The following is a 23,311-nucleotide window of genomic DNA, read 5'->3' on the forward strand; positions in this document are numbered from 1 at the left end:
AGACTGGGACAGGGTCAGCGGAGGATTGCAGTTTTATAGAACTTCTTATATCACAGATAAATCTCAATAATAACATTTTACATTATATATACAGGTAAAGCTCTGGAGGATTGTTATTTACATTTTATTAAAGGGAACCTGTCATCAGGAAGATTATTTTAACATGATGACAGGTTCCACTAGCCTCTGGCGTGTTGATTTAGAAAATGTCTTTGTAGTGGAATCTGAATAATTCCACTGATTTTCAATAATTTCTTTAGCGTTACTTGGCTCCCTGCCAGCTGCGTGCGGTGAGTCCTGAGGAAGGAAACATTTTGGGGAGGGCTGTCACTCCTAATGACGTCATCAGCATTTAAACTGTGCGGGAAGGGGGAGTTGAGAACAACCCACTCCTGAACTTCTGATGAAATATGGGGTCAGGTTTAAGGTACCCAAGTTATCCAAGATTCGGTACAAACTTTATGGTTTGGGTCTGCTTAACATTATTCATAACATCTTAGCAAATTGATTATTCAAATGGTTTTCTCACAGTAAAATTACAGATTTGGTTTAGAAATATTTATGTCCTTTTTTTCTTAAAGGGAACCTGTCACCAGGGACCTCATTTTCACTAAAGACAGGTTGCTGAAGCCCATTAAAGCTGCATTCTGCTTTCTCTAAGTATTTGCATAACAATATAATTGTTTGTTATAACTAACCTTGCACCCTGTTAGAATCATCTGTGTAGTTCCAGGGGTTGGGTTTTTGGTTTGGATGAATTTCAAAAAACAACATGTGACTTGTCTATGTTACTCACTCCTCAGATCTTAGCCCCCACTTTTGTGCTCCTGTACAGGAGCACAAAGGTGGGGGCTGAGAGTTGAGGAGTGAGCACCACAGACAAGTCACATGTTGTTTTTTGAAATTCGTCCAAACCAAAGCCCAGCCCCTGTGACTACACAGAGGATTAGGTCAGGGTACAAGGTAAGTTATAAAACACAATTATATTGTAATGCAAATGCTTAGAGAAAGCAAAACAGCAGATTTGCACTGCAGGTGTAATGGGCTTCTGTAACCTGTCTTTAGTGAAAATGAGGTCCCTGTTGACAGGTTCCCTTTAAATTCATTAGCAGAAAGCCATGTCAGTACTTCAGAAATAACACCATTTAGTTGTAAGATAGTATGGAACTGATGTCCGCGCTGTGATGTAGTATATAGGCTAATTTACCATGGTCCAGCTCTCCTCAGTGCCATAAGCATTTCCTACTCTTAAGCTACTCAAGCTATACTCTAAATCCTGCCAATCTATCATATGACTAAAATCCTCCACAACCCCTTTTCATATTCAGTACTTTTCTAAAGCTTCACCAATTCTCTAGAATGTGCTACCCCAATACAATAACCTATTTCCACACCTTCCTGATAACTCTTCCCCCCATTATACATTGTGCCATTGACAATCTGATTCATTCTTTCCAGTCACTCCTTTTACACCAAATAACCTAATACAGTATAAGTGGGGGTCTCAGTTTTCATATTCCTTCCCTCCTTTTCATATGTAAGGTTTATTTTTTCATAATATTTTTTAAACTTTTTTCTAATTATTTTTTTAATTTTAAAAGAAAATGTAATGCCATACAAGCATTTTGAGCACAGTATGACCTTTTGATCACTTTTAAGTGTTGCAAAATGGCAAAAAAAAATGGTGATTCTGAAATTTTGGTACTATTTTCCATTAAGGGTTTACCACTGGGAATAATTGATTTTATATTTTGTCAAATCAGGGATGCTTATGTTTTTTACTCGTTTATTATTGCTTATTTTAAGGCGGTAGTTGTGTGTGTATTTATACTTATATAGTTTTTTTTCTATTAGAATACTTTAGCCCAAGGGGGTCTGATCACTGCGTCTATATTACAATCTCCTTTTACAGGCCTCCAGCTCTCATAGCAACCAATCAGTGCCTTCTGGGGACATCACAGGGGGCTTGATTCAGATAACTAAGACGGCGGCACCCAGGTAATGCACTTAGGTTTGACCACGGCACGTAACAGCACTTAAAAGACAGCTTACATCCACCCCGAATGAACAAGGCTCAGCCCACGGACCCCCTTTATACTGCCCTTACTGCTGTATGATGTATATAGTTGTACAGCAAAAAGGAACTGGTTAAGAGAATGTGATAATGACAACATTAATATTTTTTTATTATTGGTTTTAGTTACGTTGTATCTTCTGCTATTGCTCATTGTTATAGGCAATTATTTTAATTGTATTTTTTGGTAAATATTTTTTGAAGACAATCATTTTGTTTGCTGGTCCCATAATCGGTTGTTTTCCTACTTGGTTAATTAAACAGTTTCAATCCTGCAAAATAAAAATCGCAATGTAGTTGCGAATTCGAGCAAGAATGTGTTGGGAAAAAAAATTATGTGCCGGTTATGTCAGGACTACATCTGCCTTTGCAAGATGCTTCCTTCTTAACATCTTTATTGTTGCGTTGATGTACAGACAGGGTCATTCGGAACCCATCATTCACCATCAAGATTAATTGGTCTTTTCCTACTAAGTTGTTTCTCCATTGTCCTAGGTCAACTTCTCTAATCAAGCCGTTAGGATTCTTTCTCAAGAAAAAAAACTTCTACGAGCAACAAGATCATTATTTGTCCTACTGTCTCCATCTGTTATTTGTAACATTTACAGAAAAAAATAATCATTTTATGTTTATTCTTTCAGAATTTTCACTTGTATTTCATACTTAAAGCGATCCCGACACATTGTGGATGTCGTACAACCTGCAGGAAGCGCATTATTAGAGCTGGAGCCACTGAGCAGATTGATATATAATGTTGTTTTACTCCAAAATAACCTGTAAATGTATTCATTTTTAAAGTCACAAAGTTTTCAACAAACTTTACATAAACCAAAAGCTCCAGTGAATACAGAAAACTTTGTAATATATTTCCTCAAAGGAAAATGCTTCCTTCTCTGCTTACCTTGGCTCATATAATCCTCCCTCATCTCCAACTAATTTCCTTTCATGGTGAATTTCTTCTTGGTAGCAAAATGAACTGAGCTCATTATATAGAGCTCTATGCAGTAGTGGATTATAATATAGATGGTTGGGTGGTAGACAGGGGCCCATGGCCACTCACACCACCCAGTAAATTGTGTACTGAGTACCTTCATCCATGAAATCCTTGTACATCTGTTCCTGCTCTCAATACACATGTACACAAGAGCCATTTCAGGACCTTTGTAGGTGCTTTATGCTTCAGTAAGTGCAAACTCATGCTCAAACACAGTGGTCATATGTATAAACGCTTAGTAATATCCAAGATATAATGATAACAGTACAAAGACAATGATAAAAATCAAAACCTGTGAGAGGGATATCCTGTGGACCACATTACCTGGCGTTCAGCCCCCGACGTGCGTTTCAACCCGCTGATCTTCCTCAAGGGACCCCTCCGGTCCCCATACCAAGCACCGTGACCACAGCGTGCCCTAGGCCGCAATAGCCAGCCACTCCGGTATTCTGGCCCCAGGCTGCCTCCAGGCTCCAAGAAAAGGCTAGGCCCCGGTGGGGAATGTTGCAGATGTATACAGAGGTTTGGCAGTGATATCACAACCAGAGTGGCAGACGCTGCTCAAGGAGCACTAAGTATTCATACAGCTGGGAGGCACAGTGCTGTCCTGGAGAGCTAGGGGGGGGGGGGGTTAGTAGAACTGTTTTTACAGCCTCCATACGCCATTGTTAAAAAAAATATATACAAGCCTGGGTTTAATATGGTTGGAGGAATTCTCTTTTGTAATTTTCTTCTATCTAAAGGATATCTCAGTTTCTGAACTCGACTGTAAATATTTAGAAACACAAAAAAAGTTGGATTCCTCATTTTATCATCTCTTCCACTTTCTTATGACAACTTTAATAGTGCTCTGTTATTACCCTAGAGATCACAACTATGCCCCTACAATGGCAATAATCACAGCACCTTCCCCCAGTAACCAGTGCTACTGCCAGAAGCCAGGGCTGCCGCCAACTAATCATATGACTGCTTCCAAGTAGCAACAGGGCTGCCCCAAAGTATCCACATAGCCCAAAGAAGCCACAGTTCTATCCCCAAGTAGGCAGAGTGCTTCCCCAAATTATTCACAGTGCTTTCCTAAATTATCCACAGTGCTGTCCCAAAGTATCCACTGTGCTGCCCCCAAGTATCCACAGTTCTGCCCCCATTCCCCAGTAGGCAGTGCTTTCTCCAAGTAGTCAGTGCTGCCCCCATGCCCAAGCAGCTAGTGCTGCCCCAATTAGTCATAGTGCCGCCCCCATGCCCCAGTGGCTAGTGCTGCACCCAAGAAGTCACACTGCTGCCCCCACATCCCAGTAGCCAGCGCTGCCCCCAAGTTGTACCAGTGCTTCCCCCATGTGTCAGTAGCCAGTACTGCCCCATGCCCAAGTAGCCCGTTCTGCCCCCAAGTAATGAAAGTGCTGCCCCCATGCCCAAGTAGCCAGTGTTGCCCCCAAGAATTCATGGTGCTGTCCCATATCATCACAGTGTTGCCCGAGTAGTCAGTACTGCATGCAGTAGCCAATAAATAAAAATATAACATACTTACCTACTCCACCAGACCTCCTGCCATCTTGTTCACATCTCCTGTGCAGTCAACAAACGATAATGTCAGCCAGTGCCGGGTCAGTTCTGCCCATAGGCCTTTGACATGTGCACAGGCCTTTGACTGTGCTGCAGCTATCATCACACAGATTGTGAGTCAGTGGGGAAGATGTATCATATGTATGCCTTTTTCCATCTGTTTTTTGAGGCTTTCATTGGCTTTTCTACTAGTCAGATGTATCTTAGTGTTTTTTCTTTATTGATACATGTAGCGTTTAGTCTGTAGTGAATTTGCAACTTTTTAAAACAAGAGTCGTAAAAAGTCGCAAATAGTTCCCTAGATAATCTCTCTGCCTGGTCAGGTCAAGCCTTAGATTTGGCTTAGATTTGCGCAACTTTTCCATCTGGATTTAGGTGTTAACTCAGGGAACACTGCAGAAAACTAGACAATGGCGAACTTTGAAAAGGCACAAATGAGCACAAGCACCATGAAAAGTCTCAAAGATTAAAGAAAAAGGCAAGCCAAAAGTTTGATACATGTGCCCCAGTGAGTCACAGCAGCTAGGTGCCCACCCACCATTTCAAAGTGGATTGCAAATTTGCAGACAAAGACTGCAGAGAGGATAGCTGTTATAAAACTAAGATGGCAAATCACATAATGACCGTAATTTCTCACTGTATTTGACTGTGTAATTTCTCACTAATGGGCTAATAATCACTAAGTAGAAGCAACCACTTAACTGCTCAGCTCCAACGGAAACAAAAAAGTTTAATGTAATATCTGAACTTTTCTTACCAAACTATATATCAACCTCAGCTAATGGGGCTCATTTACTTAGCCGTCCGGAGGAGTTCACCGATGATAATGCACTGTGCCGCGATTCACTAAGATCGTGCTCCCGATATCCTGCATGTGTCGCTTCCCCGCTCAGGTCCGACGGAGTTCAGCTTCTTCTTCCTGGTGCATGTAAGTGCTCGGTCTTGCCACACAATTTAAAACTTAAATCCTGCGCTCAGTCCGAATCAGTCGGATCGTCCGGCGCCCCCCCCCCCCCCATTTCCGTTGCATGGAAGCCAGCGCAGCCGCAACACAATTCCCTGTTAAGTATCTGTCACAGCCGTGTAAAACCTGAAAACATCGGAAAGTCCAATGAAAGTGTGTCTGCGGACCCTTAGTAAATGTGCCCCAATATGCCTGGTTTTTTATGTGAAGCATATATAACTAGAGATGAGCGAGCACTAAAATGCTCAGGTGCTCATTATTCGATACAAGCTTTTCCTGATGCTCGGGTGCTCGTATCGAATAACGAACCCCATTAAAGTCAATGGGAGACTCGAGCATTTTTTTTACATTAAAGTTAACATTAAAAGAACAGTGCAGAATAAAATATTCCAGATGTTTACTGATGTTTTGCTTGTAAGAACACATTGAAATAACACTATTCTTCACTTTGCAGGTGTGCGCGCGTGTCTCCCGCTAAGTTAGGAGATGTTCGGAACATCTGGAATGTGAAGAATATTGTTCTTTCAATTTTTTCTGCACTTAAATGGTCCTGTATTCACTGTTTTTAATGTTTGAATTCTATTCTTCACATTGCAGGTGTGCGCGCTTGTCTCCCGATAGGTTCGGAGATACGCACCCAGTTGCAAAGTGAAGAATAGAATTAAAACATTAAAAACAGTGAACACAGGACCATTTAAGTGCAGGACACATTGAAAGAACACTATTCTTCACATTCTAGATGTTCCGAACATCTCCGAACATAGCGGGAGACGCGCGAACACCTGGAAAGTGAAGAATAGTGTTATTTCAATGTGTTCTTACAAGCAAAACATCAGTAAACATCTGGAATATTTTATTATGTAATAAAAATACTGTTCTTCACTTAATTTAATGCTCGATCTCGAGTAGTATACTCGGACGAGTATACTCGCTCATCTCTATATATAAAATTTATTACACTCTCCCTAACAAGTGAATGATCAGAGGAAGGAAAGGTGCAGGTGCTCATGAAGATTCTCATATCAGAACATCCTCTGTTTATGTGAACCCTAAAATAGAAATGTAGCGCTGACTATAAGGGAATTACCTCATTTAGTTAAAGTGAACCTGTCACTTACTTTAACTCCCTCAAACTAGCATCCCCCCCCCCCAGGTAGGTCATGATATGTCCTTTCAAAATGTACCTATCTTATGTGAAATATTGCCCTTTTACCTATAAAAAACCTATACTTATACCTATAAAAAATCTCCTCCAAAGTCATGTGAAAATGAGCTGAAAACTTTTGCCAGTGATGAGCTAGGTTCAGGGGATGCAGGGGAAGTGTCAATTTGTGTGCCTATATCTTGGGTTGTATAGCAATTAGAGCCATTGTGCTAGTATCATATTAAAGAAGAGAATTTAATCTTTCAAACAGCATCAGGCTTGTGGATGTGGGTAATGCAAGGAGGAGGTAGAAATCTAATTCCAGCCTTTTTGTTTAACTGCCTTTATCTCTGGTTTTGTAACTGATGGGGTGATGTAGTTTCAGATGCCCATAAATTGGGCTTTATAATACTTAGAATGGTTCTGGTATGAGCTTAAAGGGGTATTCACAAGAGCAGAGTATTAAATATACTCAGGATAACAAAAATAACACAATCTCAAATCCAATGTTATTAACAAAAATACAGCAATAATTCCAACCTGTCTCTATTGGTCCTGGTGTTTACCATTTAGATTGCCCCGGGGTTCAACTGTAAATCTCTGAATATGGTTGGGCAGGGCAGATTCCTCTCATGAATAGCTTCTCTTATTTGCACACTGCAGTTCTGTATTGCCTCCTGCCCCTCCCACTTGCATTACAAGAACAGCTCACTTCCTACCGGCTAGCAGCATACAGCGACTCACTCTACAATCTACAGATAAGATAAGATACTGCAGATAAGATAAGATCTTTATATCAGAGGAATGAGGTATAGCAGAGCTGACTCTGTGTGTGCGATATAGCTGAATTAGCAGAGCTGGAGAGTGTCATTGTATGTTATATCCATCTCGTGTATCTTATCTTCTCTCATTTGTTTCATCACGCTTTTACTATGTGTCAGATAGTAGTAGAATGTTCAGAAGCTACCCCTGAGAGGGGCAACAGATCGCCAGTAGTACAGATTTGCCAAACTCTGGCAAGTGCATGCTACCATAGAAATCAATTACATTGGCAAGCCGCCAATGTAATTGACAGCGGTGGCGCTGCACTGACCGGTGTCACGTTATCACATGCGGTGGCCTGTGTCACTGAAGAGAAGTTGCAGCTGTCAGCTGGAGAAGAGGCGGAGACAGCAGTGGAGCCAGAAGGTAAGCATAAGGTTTTTTATTTTTATCCCCTTCCACATGGGGTGTACTGGCTGTATATACTATCTATGGGTTTACTGGCTGTATATACTATCTATGGGGCATACTGGCTGTATATACTATCTATGGGGGTACTGGCTGTATATACTTTCTATAGGAAGTATCTGGTAGTATATATACCATTTCGGGGGGTATCTTGTAGTATATATACCATCTAGGTGGTATCTTGTAGTATACGTATCATCTATGGGGGTATCTGGTAGTATATATACTATATATGGGGGTATATGGTAATATATATGCTATCTATGGGGGCTATCTGTTAGCATATCTATTATCTATGGAGGGGTTTGGCAGTATTTCCAATGTATGGGGGTGTCTTGCTGTATATACTATCTACTAGGGGGTCTAGCAGTTTATACTATTTATAGAGGGTGGCAGTAGATACTATCTACTGAGGGGTTTGGCAGTATATACAATCTGATGAGGGGGGGGGGGGGGGTCTGGCATTATATACTATCTCCTGCAGGGTTTGTCAGTATATACTATCTACTGGGGGGTTTGGCAGTCTAAACTATCTACTGGGGGTTCTGGCAGTATATGTTATCTGACAGTGTATACTATTTACTGGGTGGGTCTGTCAATATATACTATCTATAGGGGATCTGGCAATATATACTATGTACTGGGGGTCTGGCAGTACATACTATCTACTGGGGGGTCTGTCAATATATACTAACCTCAGGAAAATCTGGCAATATATACAATGTACTGGGGGGGTCTGGCAGTGTATACTATGTACTTGGAGGACTCGCAGTATATACTATCTACTGGGGGGGTCTGGCAATATATACTATCTACTGGGGGGGATTGGCAGTCTATCTATACTATCTACTAGGGGGGTCTGTAAATGTATGATATTTATAGGGGGATCTGGCAATATATACTATGTACTGGGACATAGTATATGTACTATGCCTGGCAGTATATACTATTTACCAATCAATTTATAAATTTTCGCATAAAAGCTAGAACCAACCTTGACCCCCACCCATTCTCCATGTTTACATTGCCTGCTGGGAAAGAAGAGCTGACATGTGTTCACCCTGTAGCCGTGGTTGCTGCAATCAAATATCCTGACTGCATATTTTGGTACCATATTACAAAGTATAGCTAAGACAGGGGGCCCCTAACATGTGAACAAGAAGTGGAAGCAGGGTACAGAGAACATTAGATTTTTTTGTCTCGGTTTTCCAGTGCAAATGTTCAGATTTTTAGGTTTGTTTTGAAATAAGAAATGTGTGCATTCGGGTTTCCAGACATTACAAAAACTGCAGTCTATGGGGGGATTCTTTGTATCTTACCCAATGAATATATATTTATGTCAGGAAATTAAAATTCCACTCAATCCCTAAAGCCTAGGAGCTGCACTGATTTCCCAGTGTGCATTGCATTCCAGCTTTATCGGTGTATAAGTACAGATTTAAAGGATTTGTGTCATGACCTATTGCACAATGGACGATACTTTTAATGATCCCGAAGAGATTTCACAGTTGACGCAGTGTAATTGCATATGAGCTTTGGAGACCTTTTATGGCCTTCTTAAAGTGTAATACCTTTCTTGCCGAAGAAATCTTCTTGAAATGATAGATACATAAAGTGGAAACGTATTAGCAGAAGAGTAAGCCAGAGAGGGGACAGTAGTGATGCTACATCCTCCAGTTCATGAAATCTTCTCTCTGAAGTGTGTGGACTGGTACTTGAGAATATTATTCTTCATCTGTTTATCCTTAAAATCCCAAAGTACATGCATAGAAAATGCTAAATTATGTTCTCAAGAAATGTTTGTTAATGCTGGATGAGAATTCATGATCTCAAGCAATTTACAATAAGGGTCAGATTTTTATAGGATTTATAGGATGTAGGAAACTAATAAAAAAAGGGGCAGAACTTAAAGGAAACCTACCATCTCGGATCTACCTTTTAAGGTAGATCCAGTGGCAGGTTCAACTAATGAGTGAATCCTTGAGTGACCTGTAACTTTAAAAATCTTTTATCACCTAATATGCATATATCTGAAAGCGGCTACTGGGGCGTGGAGTAGCCAGAGCTGAAGTTACACAGCACGGCGACTCCGTGCCCTAGTAGCCTATTTGGATCCTCCTACTACGAGATCTTCAGCACGCAGCTCCTGGTAGCTGCGCGCACTTATCCGTGCCCTGCAGACTCTCTATGCAGAGCCGCCAGAGCTACTGCGCATGCTTAATACACATGCCAAGTACGCGCAGCCACCGGAGAGAGTCTATGCAGAGCGCGGAAGAGTGCGCACAGCTACCAGGAGCTACGCGCTGAAGATCTCGTAGCAGGAGGATCCAACGCGGCTTCTAGCATGTGGAGTAGCCTCTTTCAGATATTTGCATATTAGGTGATATAAGATTTATAAAGTTACCGGCCAATCAAGGATTAGCCCTAAAAAGGGTTCCTATATGATTTATTAGTTGAACCTACCATGAACTATGAATAACGTACAATACCAAAACACGTAGGCCTTTTTTGCCTTCATGTCCACTTGTCTTTTCCATATGCTGTGCTTAATACTAATTTTTTAACATGTATTGAATACATTTTGGATTTTTTAATCTACTAACCGACTTCCCGTGTCCAGCTGGAGATTTTTTCCTCTTACATTTTGCTTCATAAGCACCTGTGGCCGAGGTTGTCCGTGCCGGAGTAATTGGGGTTGGAGACATGAGGATTGTTTGAACAGGATGGTAAGCTGATCTAACAAAGCAGTTTTTTTGTGAAATTGTTTGCTTATTTGCGCTATTAAAAGTTGGCGCATTTTCCCCCGTTTTTCTTATGATTAGAGAGAAACCCAATAGTTGGAGCCACATTCAGCACATTGATGACATTTACTTAAGGCATCAATCTTTAATGCAAAGGCTCTTCTTTAAAGACTTAAAAATATTTCCTTAGGTTTCAACAATTTTGAACAGTGTAATTGTAAATCAGTCTTCTGATGTTTGAGATATAAGTATCTTTCCACATACTGTAGTGGAATTGTATCTAAATGCAAACAGCTCCCGTCTGAATCTGAATTTGTTGTACATCCCATTAACTCTGATGACAATTCATTGATTCTCTCCCAGCTCATCATGTTCATTCTTCCCCATGACAGTCTGCAGAGGTAAGCAAACCATTGATACAAACCTCACCGGGATTACTTTGGGTCATTGGTCTAATACTTCCATTTTGCTAAGTCATTCCTACAATGTGACTTCTTAATCCTACACCTCTAATAGCCTATTATCTTGTACTTGCATTGTTGTATTCATTACTTCCGACACTCAGTTTAGCTGTTGGGCACCAAAAATTTGTAGGTTTCCCAGTTGCCCTTATCAGCTTAAACTAACCATTCTCCAAGGTAAAATAAAGCCATCATGGACCATGCAAAGCAAATCTGTTGAACATTACTTTCCCCTGAAGACAAAATTAATGTTCTTTTGAGGGACATATAATAACATCAACGCTTCATCCAACATCTTAGATATAAAAACGAATTCACAAATTGTATAGTAAATACGTCTGATACAAAGTAACTACCGTATGAACCAAAGTTGGCTTTTTTTCTAAAATCAATAAAAAGAATAAATAACTTGTCAGTTAATATACAGTATCCCCCTCAGAGGGTATGTGAGAAATCAATTTCTTGACTCATGAATAAAAATTCTGCATTATGTGGTGATATCTGCTTTGTTATTATATTCTTATATATTTTTCTAGGTTGAAAATATTCATAGAATAGGTCCACAGTATGAGATTGTCGGGGTTCAAAAATACCCCCCCCCCCTTCCCCCACAGATCAGCAAAATCGAATCCGTTATAGGTCCATTTAGATGTTTTTAACTGAGAATAAAAAGAAAACAACCATTAGGGGGTCTAACTCAGGCCTTCCTGGTCCCAATATGTCAGAAAAAACTCCTTGATCAACATCAACAAAATGTTCTGTTCCCATAACACATAATATTTTTGCTCCCAAGAATGGCATCCAGGTCCCTCTGGAAAATGTACAAATTAGATATTTGGTATTTTGAATTTTGTTGTTTGTACACATTTTGATTCCGAAAAGATTGGGCCACGTCAGAAAGTGCAGGACCTCAATTGTAGACGATGGCACTTGGCGGTCAAGACTGACCTAAATTTTGTGAATTAAAAACAAGAGAAACAGTCTATCACATAGTTCATAGAATATTTCTCTAGTTATTATATTAAAAGAAATGCACATTTAATGAAAATCCACAATCAAAATCCATCATGATAAACCAGGGGCACTTACTCATAGATTTAGGCAACGTGACTGTGGTAATCTTTGTATGTGTTATCCATGGCCTCCTTGCTTCTAAAATCAACTTTTAAAAGTATGCTATTAAGCCTGAAGGGCTATGGGGTGTTTCCATAGCCCTTCAATGATGCTTTTTCACTGGCTGTTACAAAGACCAGAGTAGGTTTCCCCTCCCTCTGCACTTTCTGCTGCTGCTAGATGACACAGGCAGAGTGCAGAAGGAAAGAACAAGGAGTTGGATGAGGCATGTTCTGCTCATTTTCACAACCAGTGACAAGACATCACTAGGAGCTCTGGAAACACCCACCAGAGCCCCCTGATTTAAGAAGAAAGGAGACCATGGATAACAAATATAAGAAGATTACCATAGTCACAGTGCCTGGATCTATGAGTAAGTGTCACTGGCTTATCATGATGGATTTTGATTTTATTTAAGGGAAAACACCATATTAAAATCAGACTTATGAAGAGAATTGATAGTTTATCTTTCCGTTCACTTTTCAAAACATTTGCTTACCAACAATAGATAACTTTAGAAATATACGCAGATGTGCTGATCATGTATTCTTTGCATACTGATGAGGTATTCTCAATACAAGATGATGATGTGTAGAACTTCATAGAAACCTTTTAAAATTCCCCATTTACATTTCCCAATTAATACAGTTTTCATAAAATAAAAACAAAATAGTGTATTAAGAAACATTTTATTAACAAAACAATAAATTCCACTTGCTTAGCATTTCCAGTAATGGATAAATTGGCCTTGCAACAAAATAAAGTCATTTTCAATATCTATCACACAAACACAATAAACCGGCTTTGGGCCTCTTGTTTTTGTTTTTGGGGATGATTTGATTCACACTGTCATTTTTTGCTCATTTTTTTTTCTATTTTTGTTGTAAAGGCAACACATTACAGGGTTGGAAATAAGCCACCTCATCCAGACTTCGTACAGCAAATACACGGGCAAGTGAAACCTACAGTAGTTCATAGATCGTAGTTACCCTTTCGAAGGCAATGGGACCCTACGTTGGGTTTATCCTCATTTGACGAAAAGGGCTTACATGATATGATTTTGAAATGCTATAGCAAGATACATACATACTTTGATAAAATATTATAACTAAAAGAAACATTGATAATAAAATAGATATATATGCAATTATGAAATACAACCATTTGGTAAATGATATAGTAGATTAATGTAGAAATGATAAAAGTGTTGGCAAAATAGATGTATACACTGGAAATATCAAATAAAAAACTTTGATACTTCCATTACCTAAAATAAATTTTGCAATATTTTATAAAAGAGGTGTATTTCTTAGCTACCACAACATGAAGTTGAATTTATCGGTTTGGCAAGTCTTATTTTTAAGGGGGGATGGGGGGGGGGGTATTTACTGTACATCCTTTCCCGAATCCTAAATAATGGATAGACCTTTCATACTTTGTGCAGTCCGGCATTGAATAACTTTCTTCCCTGAGTACAGCTGACTTTTAGTGGTGTCCGAATGGTATTCATATGATTAGAACAGGAAACGTCTTTTCATGCAAGTTACCGATTTTAAAAATTCATCAAAAAATTCTACACCAAAGTACTAAATGTTTTTGGCAGCCCTAACTTATGGTATTTATGTCAACTGTATTGTGATTTGAAAGCTCCAGCGAACACCTCTGGAAGCTGAGCATTATTTATCAGTATCCTAGTGAATAAAACAAGATTTCTAGCTTTGTTGCCCCTGCTGTTTAAATTAATTTTAAATTCTGTCTTCCTGTCTATAATGTGTGAACATCTATATTCCTCCCAGGAGGCCTTCGAGTGGAAAGCCTCAGTTCTCTTGAAGTACCCACTTTTCGGTTAATATATTCTCTTTGCATTTGCTTATAAGTAAAATGTTACGCTCAATTCTCTTTTTTCCAGCAAGCGTTATTTTAAAAATAATAAAAAAGGAAAGAGTTTTGTCTATTATCATAAGGAAACTTAAAAAAAAAAAATACTACCCACATTTTTAAATTTGAAAATAATTATAAAAATCTATGCTTTGTCACCTGTTATAATTGTGTTTGGCCTAAAAGGTATCTTTAGTATTTCAAGTAGAAAAAAAAAAAAGACAAAAGATAAGAAGAAAAAAAAACATTTTCTTTTTTTTTAATTTTTAAAATCTATGAATAGCAATTCTAGCTTTGTTTCTTGCATTTTATATAATATTTAAAAATAATTTTAGCACATTTCAGTATTTTTTTTTCATTAATGCTACATAAACATTTTTTTTTGATAACTGATTTTTTCTTCTTAATGCATAAAAATTTCTGCAATCATTTTCTTGGTGGCATTGAAAAAAGGTAAACACTCTTTAAAGAATTTCGGAATGCCTCTGTCAGTGACTTGAATTTCGTCATTTATTTGGAGGGTATAGGATACCTTTACACCTTGCGGCCCAACATACTGTGACTTGGCTGCAGCGGAATGTTGGCTATTGTGCTGTATAATATTAACAATTTAGTTTTTTTATTTACATTCATACACATCCCCAGCGGCATACTCACAAGAATTCAAATAAAAAAATTTAGAAAAGAAAAAATTTGGTAATGGCGGCGATTAACTGAAACACGTCTGTTGTGTCAGACATGAGAAAACTTTCTATACCTAGCAACACTTAGAACATTTAGGTTACCAAAAATGGCTGAAGAGCAGATATATTTTGCATTGTCTATACAACAGGCTATAAAACATCACTTGTCACAGTCCAGAAAGCACATATAGATGTGTTTTATATAAACATATGTAGTAACATATTAAGCGTGCATGAAAATTTTCAATGATTGCATCTATCCCTCTTGTTTTATTTTTTGAAAAAGGGCCTTAAATTCCATTTTTGTGAAATAAGGCCTCCATAGCATACTCTTCACAACCAGAAAGGGGCTTTGTGAAAGTTTTTGCCTTTTTTTATTTAATACAAGTCTTCAGAAAAGCCAGCATTATGAAGCAGACGTGTGACAATCAACGCTTCTTAGCTTGATGTTGCAAACCGCGGCCGTTTGCAAATTCGGACAAGTCTCTGCTGGCGTTAAAACTTAGTTTTGGAGAGAGTACAAGCACTTTGGCTGTATCCAGAATCATAGGTAGCTTTTTTTTTTTTTTTAAATTCATTTTTTTCTTTAAATTGTGCCTCGATGGTGGAAATTTCCGTGTGCTTTAAGAATGTTTCTCGTAAATCACCGTCTTTCCAAAACATTCCAGCCACTTGTATGGTCAGGCAGAGTAAATGAAACACTGTGGATAATTGTAAATCTTGTTTGGCTCCTGTTTCTGGGAAACAAAACCGTAATATACTTGTTTATATTTTTTTTTCTGTTTGTTTTATATATTTTTTTTGTAAAAACAGTCTTTCCTTCCCATTAGCATTCCCTGTCTTCTTTTTTTTTGTTATTTTCAATGTGCTTCATAAAAAGTAAATAAGTTTGTTAATTTTTTTTATGTCTCAGATAAAATGAAGACTATTTCTATACACGTGTTCGTTATGCGGCTGGGATCAGACATAATATTCTTTGTCCTTGTTTTTCTTATTTTTGTTAGAACTTTTAGCGCTGCTGGGTTGTTTTTCTTTGATCACAGCCCCATTGGACTGTGCTGAGTTACTGATGTAATTTCGACTCTCATCCACATGATAGGAGCCTTCATCCCTGTTCCGATACTTGTACATGGCGTAAAGAAGGATGAGAATGCACAAGGCCGCTGCAGCGACAATGCCGACCACCATGCCGGTTGTGCTACTTGATTCCCTGATCACCTCAGATGGCCCGGAAATCTCTCTTCCTCCTGCTCTTGTTGGATTTGCTAAAGAGAAGAAGACAAAAATACTTGGTTACTACCGATGGCGGTTTTCCAAAATGTTGCTAATCATGAAAGTCTAGTAAAGAAAAAAACAAAACAAAATAAAACATCAATGCCATTGCATTTTTCTTCCAGTAGAAGTACTAAATACAACTGTGTGGTATTTTTCTTTTTTTATTGAAAGATTTAGTGGTCCCTTCAACGTTTTTTTGCTATACACAAGCCCTTATTCGACTCATTGTGGCGGCAGCTGTCAATTAGCTTTCATTTTGTCACTCAGTGTGATTGGAAAAAAAAAGGAAAATTTCCATTAACAATGTAGCTTTAAAATGTGAACAAGGCAATGAATTTAAATGCTAGGTAAATCAATGTTTCACCTGCTGGAATGCTTCTCATACAGAGCCCATTTCCTCAATTATCTCACTTACCTATTCAGTCTTCCCGGGGAAAGCGGCTTTTGATTGATGTTACCTACTGCCTTTTCTAAAGGGCTTTGAACTGGCCTGAATAATAGTGTAAACTTGTTTTTGCTCTTAAAGTAGAATGAAAGATCCAATTATGAGCTAAACAGATTTCAAGCTTCCTACCAGGGAGCAGCATAAAAAAACTAATCTAAGAAAGAATTATTCTGAAACTGGTGACCTAACATGGTGAAAAAAATACAGAAATTGTAGGGTTCTGTAGAAATGTAAACTTTTATAAATCTGGATATATATTGTTAATTTAGCCACCAGCTATTCCACTCAACTCTCCATATTCGTGGATAAACCAACATGAGGCACCAAAGCTGGTGGCTTATAATGTTAAACACTGCCTAAATATCTTATACAAATTTGAAGGATTTTGACAACTGTGGTATAATATGCATGACCTCCTTTAGTCTATCATCATTAAATCAGATCTCCTCAATATGCTGCTCTCAATATTACCCATTCGATCTCCTTCAAAGTGTCAATGCAGGTCAGTTCAGCCCCTACTCTATGCATATGATTATAGTTGAGAGGGCTCATAATGAGAAAAAAATACTATGTGACCTTTTTCCAATCCATATTTTTTTAACAATGTTTACAAATACCATATTTTCTTGCCCCTTATAGGTCTTGTCCCAATATTTAAATTTACCAGCTATTCAAAGAATCGGTAAAAAGTGGTAGATCTCTGAGCTTTTAGCTAATGTGGGCTGTTCCAAAAATGTGGAAATCCAACAGAAAGTTGTTAACGACTTGATTATTTAGCCATCTCTTCAAGGTAGAGAATTTAATTTTGAGTCCCTATGGGGTAACGAGGTTTATCTGACTATTTACGATACCAGTCCGCTAAGTATAATACTGGACTGGTATCCGACTTGAGCACCCTCTTGCACACCCAGTGGAGTGATGTGCAGTCCTATCTGACTAATAACAGCCACTAATAAACACTTTTAAATTTGTTTATGCTATACAGGTAATAAATATTTCTGATTGTTTGATAGGAAATATGGGCTTTTAGTAAGCTCTTGCATCCAATCATCCAAAGTTCTGTATTTTAATTTAAGTAATAACTAGGCTTTCCTTGCACCAAACTCTAAATCTATAAGTTAACCCCAATGTTGACTCCCAATGTTGGCCAATGACTCCTATTTCTTATGAAAAACATTCAATGCAATATCACATAATAGATATCTCATGACTAGGGTTGAGCGCACCTGAAACCCAATGTTTGGGTCTGCGCCAAACATTACAAGTTCGGGTCCTGAGACCAAGGCTAAATAAACTTCAGTTATAAGTGTAGGATGAAGCTTGTCGTTTGGGCTCACCTCCACTGGTACCACCTGCAACAGTGCTGGCACCGAAGTTCGGGTTTGGGTTCAGTGATTCGAGCTCATTACTGATGTTAAACTGTAGTATTGGAGTAATGGTAGGAGTGAACAGACCCTCAGGCTCAGGTACTCGAGCCAAACTTTTTTTCAAAGTTTGGCAAACCGGAACCTGACTACTTTGGACAGAATATAGAAGAGTCAGGGTTTTTTTTTTATAAAGCTTGTCATCTGTTACCAATAATATGAGGGAGTGTTCATCCAAGGTAAGGAAAAACACAACGGTGGGTTACGTTGACCTATGCAAAGCTATTCTCCATCCCTTTTAATCTACATCTTAGGAATTAAAAGATTTATATGTTGCTAAATATTGCTCTTTTTTCTTTTCTTTGTTGCCTCAAAGTAACGTAAAAGTACATTTGATAAAGTAAATAGTGAACATAAAGTGAGAAACTCATCTCTAGTATCTCTAAACAAATGCATACACAATGAGCGAGTAAATATATTGATGCACTTCGCAACAAAGAATTAAATAATTGAAAACTTCCTCGAACTTGTCTGATCCTATTGTCCCTCCTGAGTGACAAGGCCCGGCTATCTGCACCCACACGGAAAATTCCTTTTAGAATCAATGCTGCGGCTTATTCAATAGCTGACATTCTTTGTGTAAGACTTGTAGCTGTTTCTCTGTAGATAACAATTCTATCTTTTTTATGGATCAAAGTTTTCAGTATTGCTTGCTTTAAGTGAATTACATTTCTTTTATCTTCTGTTTTATTATTGTTTGCCTATATTTTAAATGAAGCATAAAGAAGTGTCACTCTGGGCTTATCTCGACTACCGTCTAATGTCAAATCTGTGTTTAAGCTTCCATTTCACTTTATGTTCTTTTTTTTTTATTACATAGTTTTCAGAATACAGCAGATGAGCAAAGAAATATTCCATTACATTCATCTCCATTTTAAGTGAAAACGTACATTTTGTATATTCAGTGCCGAAACTCGAAGCTGTTGGGGCCCAAGTGCAAAATTTGTGCCAGGACCCCAATTATATTGTATTGGTTTTAGTACTAGTCTTCTCATTTTGGAAAGGTACACCATATGGGCCCCTAGGCCTCTTGGGCCCGGTTGTGACTGCATCGTAAATTATGCAATTGAAGACTTACAGATTCTACAGATGACAGGTAGCTAGTTTTGGCCCAGCATTTCATCTGTCCAACCTAAAACTATGACTAGTGATCAGCGAACTCATTCAGGTTTGGGTTTGTCACGTTTGGGCAAACCTTGAAACAAAGTTCGATTTGGGTACCCGAAACCAACTGGTAACATCCTTGATTGGTGCTGGATGATACACTGATACTAACACTTTATCGCAATTTGTACCATGTTTTCCAACTTGAAGAATTGGAACATACAGACATCTTTGAGTATATATCTTACATAGTTGTCTTTTTGTGCATTTCCTTGTCCAAGACAGTTTTTTATGCCTTTTTCTGGATCTGGAATGGTTGGGGATTATTAGTCTAGAGTCACTAGTCTTGTATAGGTGTCAGTCCTCTAACATTCTGTTATTGCTGGAGAACATCAATATTTGCAGTGAACCTCACCTGGCGTCATGGAATAGTTATTTCCCATTTGCTTTTACGTCTAGCAGGTGGCCTACCTTTATTTAAAGCTTGTCCTTCCTTAGCATGCTGTGCAGTTTAATTGGCACGGACAATATCATTCTGCTATTATCATTATACAGCAATAATGATCATACGGATGGGTTAGCGGCTATTAAACGCCTTGCAGGCAATAATCACAAGGATGCTATTTCGGTAGTTGCTGTAGACTTGCAATTTTAATCCAGGCGTATAGGATAAGATTAGAAATGGTACAGCGCAAGAGACCGTATAGCCACATTAGTTACGTGAACATGTATATCCAGCTTATTGATTTTCTGAAATGTACGTAATGTTTATGACACGGTTACTGGACTTTCGGGAAATGTGATGAGAACAGAGGATGAGGTAATGCAATTGCAATTGCTTGTAGCACTGCACTACATAATGTTTTGTATACTACTTCCCCCAGCAACATAAAGCTATCATCTTCGTGTAATAGATGTCCTTATGCCAAACAGACCTGGCAGACAGTCCCAGCATTATCCAGAAAAGCTATATGTAAATGAGTTACTTTGTGCAAATGAACCATCCGCTCTGCTATGCCTTCCCGATCCCCTAACTGTCCAGACCCTCTCTCACGTCTCCTGGCACAGTCATCATGCCTTCTAATCTTGGTCTCTACCGATTATCTACATAATCCTTTTGATCAAGGTTTAAAGATACGTAGCCGGGCAGTCATATGTCTGGCGAGATGGAGAAGTGGGTGGTGTCCTCTCCGTTCTCCATAGAAATGTGCGGCGTACTGACCCTGCACACGGAGAAAAATAGGACATGTTCTAATTTTTGGCACCATATCGATCCGTGCAGCCATTGCCGTCTATGGGGGATGTATCTATGGGGGATGAGTGGGGCCTAGCGTGAAAATATCAATGCAATGTATCATTTCCACATTTACCCTGCACACACCAACCTGACTTTTCCATAAATTAGTGCTTATCCAACATAACCTTCATATATACAAAAATATGTAAATTTTAAAGGAAACCTACCACTGCTTGCATGATGAAATCATGCAAGCAGACCACCCGGTAGGCTACTTAATGCTGATGCCGGCACATAGTTTAGTTAGGCTCGGCGAACTTTAGTTGAGCTAAAAAAACTATTTTCTTACATATGTAAATGAGCTCTCCGGTGCTACCCTACGTCACCTTCGGGCTGGCGATAGCTTCCGATGTTTAATTATTCCAGCCAACTTCAAATTACCCTCCTCCTTCAGGTGCCGAGAGCCGTGACGTCACCAAGCTCTCGGCACTTATCGCGCATGCGCAAACACTAAGTCTCGGACAGCCGGCCGGCGATAGGTGCCGAGAGCTTGGTGACGTCACGGCTCTTGGCACCTGAAGGAGGAGGGTAATTTGAAGTTGGCTGGAATAATTAAACATCGGAAGCCATCGCCAGCCCGAAGGTGACGTAGGGTAGCACCGGAGGGCTCATTTACATATGTAAGAAAATCTTTTTTTTTAGCTCAACTAAAGTTCGCCGAGCCTAACTAAACTATGTGCCGGCATCAGCATTAAGTAGCCTACAGGGTGGTCTGCTTGCATGATTTCATCATGCAAGCAGTGGTAGGTTTCCTTTAAGTACACTGCAGAGCAGATACCAACATAGCATGCAACCAAAAATTATATCACCAAAACTTAAATTTGGTGTGCCATGTAAATCCCTTTAGATTGTACTAGATGAGACCCTCACAAAGGGTTGTGAGTGATCTCTTTTATTTATTAGGACCCTCTTAACAATACGGGACTGTCCCAAGTAGAAAACTCCTATAAAAGAAATGTGTATTTTGGCTTATAACAAAAACATTTGTTAATTCAGTTGCCAATGAAAACGCTTAGAATTATCATTTATTTTCAGAATTATCTGGACACACCACTTGGTTTATCCCTGGATTAACCATCTTACTCTATAAAGACCAGAATTATGTGACTCCGAAGGGAATTACAAAGATAAAAAACAGAATTATGTTGTAATAGGCTTAACCACTATTAAATATTATTACTTTCGTGTCACCACCCATTTTCACACGTTGTCTGAAATTTTTTGTTCCTTATTAGCAAAGCAATTATTTAGCCTGGAAGTTAAAAAAAAAAAAAAACACCCTTTGTCACCACCTGTCATCATATATGTTATAAGTTTCTGTAATCAAAATTGGAATTTAACTAAATAATATCCCTTAGGAACATATTGGGGGTCATTTACTAAGGGCCCGATTTGCGTTTTCCCGACGTGTTACCCGAATATTTCCGATTTGCGCCGATTGTACCTGAATTGCCCCGGGATTGTGGCGCACGCGATCGGATTGTGACGCATCGGCGCCGGCATGCGCGCGACGGAAATCGGGGGCGTGGCCGAACGAAAACCCGATGTATTCGGAAAAACCGCCGCATTTAAAAAACGAAAAAGTGTCGCTTGGGGAGCGCTTACCTTCACCTGGTCCGAGGTGGTGCATTCCGGCGAGATGAGATGACTTTCAGCGCAGCAGCGCCACCTGGTGGACGGCGGAGGAACTACCTTCATAAATCCCGTCCGGACCCGAATCCAGAGCAGAGAACGCGCCGCTGGATCGCGAATGGACCGGGTAAGTAAATCTGCCCCATTAACTTTAGTGAATGGCTTAAAGGATTTGCCATCTTAGCCAATTAAGTTGTCAGGCAATATCAGCTCCATTGTTATTGATTTTATTTTTAAATATTATTAGTAAGTAATTATAAAAATTGATCCAACCACAGATCTTCAAAATTGGTAATAATTTGTGGCTATATGTATTAAATCAATCTTTTTATATCTTATATCTTTTTTATCTTTTACAAAAAAATTACTTACGTTGTTACAAATTTATGCAAATGTATTGGTACATTCAAATTGTAAAAAAAATAAATGGGCTGATGTTTCACAACTCGAATACCAGCTTACAAGTGTACAAAGCATTAAGTTGCAATTTCTGTCTCGCCCAATTAACAATGTGACTTTTTGGTCCTTTTACGCCTTGCTTGTGATAGAAGTAGGCATGGGGGAGTGTTGGGGGTCAAGTTGCCTTGGCCAGCCTAAATTAATGGCTTAAGCAGCCTGCATAGATTTCCATTCTGGTTTGCGAATAATATTCCATACAAAATTCCTAACAGGGAGGAACCTAATTAAAAAAATATGGTCCCTAAAAAGCAAATTGCTAGCCTTTATATTTTGGCTCACCAGTATACAAAAGAAAAAGAGCACAAATAATCTACAAAAATAGAAAACTGCAATAAATTGTAGTTCAACTACTGATTTATACACATGGCTTTAAAGTTATATTAAAATGTAATTGTTGGAGGCTGGCCTAACAAAAAAAAGCTGACCCAAAACTGGTTCACCATGCAAGCAGCTGCATATTGAATATTCAGCAAATGTTCACTTATCGTGCAGTTCAACTGCAGTGAAAACTAAAGATTCCAAAAAAATGCTCTTTGAAGCTTCGTTTTCCCAGCTGTAATCTATGGGATAACCTCAGAGTAAGGTTACATGCACATGAACAATGTTTTGGGCCGTGTGCAGTCTATTTTTTCAACCGATAGAATATGGTCCCATCTAGAGATGAGCGAGCACTAAAATGCTCGGGTGCTCGTTATTCGAGACGAACTTTTCCAGATGCTCGAGTGCTCGTCTCGAATAACGAGCCCCATTGAAGTCAATGGGAGACTCGAGCATTTTTCAAAGGGACCATGGTTCGGGAATAAAATGTGTTATTTAATTGAAAAAGAATG

At 38.9% G+C, this 23,311-nt stretch overlaps 1 protein-coding gene across 19 annotated transcripts in view; it reads right to left on the minus strand.

Annotated features, from left to right (window-relative positions):
• Positions 1-12,954: 12,954 nt before the first annotated feature.
• NRXN1 (neurexin 1) overlaps positions 12,955-23,311 on the minus strand; it is a 1,062,013-nt gene continuing 1,051,656 nt past the window's right edge. For all 19 annotated transcript variants that reach the window (XM_072140344.1, XM_072140342.1, XM_072140343.1 and 16 more), the window contains one exon: positions 12,955-16,110. In XM_072140344.1, the coding sequence (XP_071996445.1) occupies positions 15,806-16,110 (305 nt within the window). In that variant the 3' untranslated portion in view covers positions 12,955-15,805. The remainder of the gene's footprint in view (positions 16,111-23,311) is intronic.

Source organism: Engystomops pustulosus, chromosome 3 (genome assembly GCF_040894005.1).
Source record: "Engystomops pustulosus chromosome 3, aEngPut4.maternal, whole genome shotgun sequence".
Taxonomy (NCBI): domain Eukaryota; kingdom Metazoa; phylum Chordata; class Amphibia; order Anura; family Leptodactylidae; genus Engystomops; species Engystomops pustulosus.